This window comes from Helianthus annuus, chromosome 17 (genome assembly GCF_002127325.2).
Source record: "Helianthus annuus cultivar XRQ/B chromosome 17, HanXRQr2.0-SUNRISE, whole genome shotgun sequence".
NCBI classification, from domain to species: domain Eukaryota; kingdom Viridiplantae; phylum Streptophyta; class Magnoliopsida; order Asterales; family Asteraceae; genus Helianthus; species Helianthus annuus.
This window is the reverse complement of record NC_035449.2, coordinates 40,341,595-40,346,157: the sequence shown is the minus strand read 5'-3', so window position 1 is coordinate 40,346,157 and position 4,563 is coordinate 40,341,595. Positions and strand designations below refer to the sequence as shown.

At 43.5% G+C, this 4,563-nt stretch overlaps 1 protein-coding gene across 1 annotated transcript; it reads left to right on the top strand.

Annotated features, from left to right (window-relative positions):
• Positions 1-442: 442 nt before the first annotated feature.
• On the top strand, positions 443-2,845 carry LOC110924080. Its single transcript, XM_022168120.1, has 3 exons — positions 443-1,039; positions 1,121-1,565; positions 2,547-2,845. Exons 1-3 carry the CDS (start codon positions 443-445, stop codon positions 2,843-2,845), a joined length of 1,341 nt encoding a protein of 446 aa, XP_022023812.1.
• Positions 2,846-4,563: the final 1,718 nt, after the last annotated feature.

Here is a 4,563-nt window from a genome sequence, read left to right as displayed (position 1 = left end):
TATAAATTAAACATGTTGGCACCTTTGACCCCTGTAGTTTGTAATCCCTCACTTTCTTCCACCTTTTGTTCCGTACAATCCATGATTCATTCGTTTGAAGGTACGAGCATCATTTAGGGTTACTGTACAGTATATTTATCCCTCGTTGACATTTTTAACCCTCGAATTTACATACTTTCAATGTTTGTCAACTTTAGTCCTTTATTTAGCATTTAATACCACGTGTAAACCTAAGACACGTGTCAATACATTATTGGACCCAAAATTTCGAGGTGTTACAGAATTGATGCGTAAAGGGAAGAGTGTGTTAATTCACTCAAACCCGGAAAGCGCACCAAATGTGAACGGTTAAAGCAAGTCGAGAACTTGGCTAAACCGAAATAAATGAAGTAATACTATAAATGAAATGTTTAACGTCTAATGTAAACATTTCCGTTTCAAGATGTCGGAAAGAAATGATGATGATCCGGTGCAGACAAGCACCGAACAAATGAAAGAAATCATTGCCGAAGAAGTGGGAAAGGCAATGGAGGGTAGTCTATCGGGGTTAATAGACAAAATTCAAAATACGGTGTTGTCACTTGTCGAAGAACGAGTCAAAAGATTGGAGGATAGTGTCAACCTCTTGAGAGAGAAACCGGGAGAACGTAAAGGTTGTTCATACAAAGACTTTATGGCGTGTAAACTGCCAATCTATAATGGAGAGGTCGACCCGATAATTTGCCAAAGATGGTTGGGTGACATTGAAGGGGTGTTTGAAAGGACCCATTGCGACGAAAGTGATTTCGTTGCTTACGGAACGGGTCAGTTGAGAGGACAAGCCAAGGATTGGTGGGATAATAAAAAGAACGAAATAGGGGCCGAAGCGGCAAGGGCCATGTCATGGGAAGAGTTTAAGACGCCATTTCTTAAACATCATAGTCCCAAGGCGGTCATAAACAAAATTAAGGAAGAGTTCATGCAACTCAGGCACAAGGGGGAGACCATAGACAAAATCACGGCGACCTTTATGGACAAGATGAAGTTTTGCAGTGAATTGGTGACGAATGAGGAACAAAAGATTTACTACTACTATAACATGTTGAGTGCCGAATATAGGGAGTTCATGACTCCTTCAAAGTATGAGACCCTTACCGAGATCATAAATGTTGCTCGAGAACGGGAAATCGAGCTGAAGAAACAAGTCGAAAGGGGGGAACGAAGGGCACAGGATGTAAATCCAAACCCTACAAAGAAAGCTCGAACAGGGGAATTGGGAAAGAAGATTGATGCTAAAGGCGGATCGCCAAGCTGCAAGGTGTGTGGGAAAGGGCACAAGGGGGAGTGCCGCTTTAAAGATAAACCATGTCTTATATGTGGGAAAACGGGTCACACGACATCTCTGTGTCCGGGTAAAGTCTCAGTTTGTTATAAGTGTTATCAGCCCAGCCGCAAAAAGTCCGAATGTCTGGACCTAATTGGAAAGAAAGATGTGAAGGAATCGCCAGCAGAAGCTCCAAAGGCAAAGGCTAGGTCCTTCCAACTTACTGCGGCTGAGGCGAAAACAGAACCCGATGTGGTCTCAGGTATATTCACAATTAACTCAATTCCAGCACGTGTATTGTTTGATACGAGTGCGAATAAATCCTTCATTTCGCATGGATTTATTAGACATCCTTCCTTTGTACTAACGAAATTGCCTATGCCATTAGAGGTAGAAATAGGGAATAACAAAAATTTCCTTGTGTGCGATATATGTCGAGATTGCAAGATAAGCATTGACGATGAGGAATTTCCAATAGACCTGATTCCTATGTCAATGGGAGAATTCTAAGTAGTGGTCGGAATGGATTGGCTATCCCGACACCATGCGAAAGTCGTATGTTTCCGCAAGGAGATAAAATTAACATCTCCGAGTGGGAAATCAGTTACCAAACATGGCGAGAAAGAGGGTAAGCCCGTTATGTGCTCAATCATAAAGGCTTACAAGCTCATGAGACACGGATGTAGGGCATTCATGATATACGCAAACGAACCAGACAAAGGATCACTAAGAATTGAAGACGTACCGATGGTACGCGAATATGCCGATGTGTTTTCGGAAGATTTACCGGGAATACCGCCAGAGCAGGAGGTAGAGTTCGGAATCGAATTGATTCCGGGCACGAAACCCGTGGCCAAGGCGCCTTATCGGCTCGCACCTTCAGAATTGCAAGAATTAATGTCACAAATTCAAGATCTCCTCGACAAGGGGTTTATTCACCCAAGTGTGTCTCCGTGGGGCGCGCCGGTGCTGTTCGTTAAGAAAAAGGATGGGAGTATGCGCATGTGTATTGATTACCGGGAGTTGAATAAACTCACGGTGAAAAATCGATATCCACTCCCAAGAATCGACGACTTATTTGACCAATTGCAAGGCGTAAGTTGGTTCTCCAAGATCGACCTTAGATCGGGATACCATCAGTTGAGAGTCAAGAAGAAAGATATACCGAAGACGGCTTTTCGTACGCGGTACGGACATTACGAGTTTCTTGTGATGTCCTTTGGGTTAACAAATGCACCCGCAGCTTTCATGGATCTCATGAACCAGGTTTGCAATTCTATGTTAGACAAGTCGGTGATAGTGTTTATTGACGACATCTTGATATACTCAAGGGATGAAGCGGAACACGCAAGACATTTGCGTGAAGTATTGGAGACGCTTAGAAAAGAAAAATTGTATGCAAAGTTTTCAAAATGCGTCTTCTGGTTGCGAGAGGTGCAATTTCTCGGGCACGTCATTAATGCAAACGGGGTGTTAGTAGACCCGTCGAAAATAGAAGCCGTGGCAAAATGGAATCCACCAAGGAATCCTTCGGAAATCTGAAGCTTCTTGGGGCTTGCAGGATATTATCGGAGATTCATACAAGATTTCTCCAAAATTGCTAGGCCGCTAACCAAACTGACCCGCAAGGAAGAAAAGTTTATTTGGGGTGAGGATCAAGAAAGGGCGTTCCAAATGCTTAAGGAAAAACTTACCCATGCACCGGTATTGTCGTTACCGGACGGAACGGAGGATATGGTAGTTTACTCGGATGCATCGCATTCAGGGCTTGGCTGCGTTTTGATGCAACGAGGCAAGGTTATAGCCTATGCCTCAAGGCAGCTAAAGACTCATGAAAAGAAATATCCTACGCATGACCTCGAGTTGGCAGCGGTGGTGTTCGCATTAAAAATATGGAGGCATTATTTGTATGGGGTAAAATGCACTATCTTTACCGACCATAAAAGTTTGAGGTATTTCTTTGATCAGAAGGAATTGAATATGAGGCAGAGGTGGTGGTTAGAGATCGTCAAGGACTTTGATTGTGATATACATTACCACCCCGGAAAGGCTAACGTGGTGGCGGACGCATTGTGACATCGGGCTTGCTTGACCAAATCCAAAAATCTCAAATTGAAGCAATGAAGAAGAGAATTGGAAGAAAGAAAGAATAATCGGCCAGTTGCAAGATTTATCGGATGGAAATAACGGGTTGAAGACTCGATCCGGGAGGATATGGATTCCAAATACCTGTGGGGTGAAGACGCTTCTACTTGATGAAGCTCATAAATCCTGATATTCAATTCATCCGGGTGCGACCAAGATGTACAATGATCTGAAACAAAACTATTGGTGGCTCGGGACGAAAAGAGATATTGTGAAATATGTGGAGAAGTGTTTGACCTGCTTGCAAGTCAAAGCGGAGCACCAGAAACCATATGGTAAATTGCAACCATTAGACATCCCAGTTTGGAAATGGGAACAAATCACCATGGATTTGTCGACCAAATTGCCCAAAACCAACCGTGGGTTCGATGCCATATGGGTAATCGTGGATAGATTGACGAAAAGCGCTCACTTTATTCCGATTCGTGAGACTTATACGTCCGAGAAGATGTCGGAGGTGTACACCAATGAAATCATAGCGCGTCATGGAGTACCGATATCCATTGTGTCAAACAGAGACACTCGGTTTACTTCGAAATTTTGGCGTGAATTCCAAGAACAAATAGGGACCAAACTGTTCATTAGCACCGCTTAGCATCCACAAACGGATGGGCAGAGTGAAAGAACAATACAAACGTTAGAAGATATGCTGCGGACTTGCATCATTGACTTCGGGGGTAGTTGGGATGTCTATCTACCCTTGGTTGAATTTTCATATAACAATAGCTACCATGCGAGCATTAAGATGGCCCCGTATGAAATGTTATATGGTAGAAAGTGTCAAACCCCGGTATGTTGGGGAGAAGTGGGTCTACGAGGATTAGCACCTACTGATATAATCCAAACTACGAATGAGAAGATCGACATAGTCCGAACTCACCTAAAAGCGGCTCAGGATCGACAAAAGTCGCACGCGGATAAACGAAAGAGGCCGATTGAATTTCAAGTGGGTGATAAAGTAATGTTGAAAGTATCGCCGTGGAAGGGAATAATACGGTTCAGAAAAAGAGGAAAGTTGAGCCCAAGATTTATTGGGCCATTCAGAATCACTGAACGGGTTGGTAAGGTAGCATATCGTCTCGAACTACCCGAGGAGTTAAGTGGGATTCATAGCA

What these genes read in the sequence shown, in the direction of transcription:
- LOC110924080 (XM_022168120.1), top strand. Translation starts at nt 443, where the DNA reads ATGTCGGAAAGAAATGATGATGATCCGGTGCAGACAAGCACCGAACAA. An exon ending in TGAAGTTTTGCAGTGAATTG is followed by an intron (nt 1,040 to 1,120) that starts GTGACGAATGAG and finishes ACTCCTTCAAAG; the next exon opens with TATGAGACCCTTACCGAGAT. An exon ending in AGAACCCGATGTGGTCTCAG is followed by an intron (nt 1,566 to 2,546) that starts GTATATTCACAA and finishes ATGCACCCGCAG; the next exon opens with CTTTCATGGATCTCATGAAC.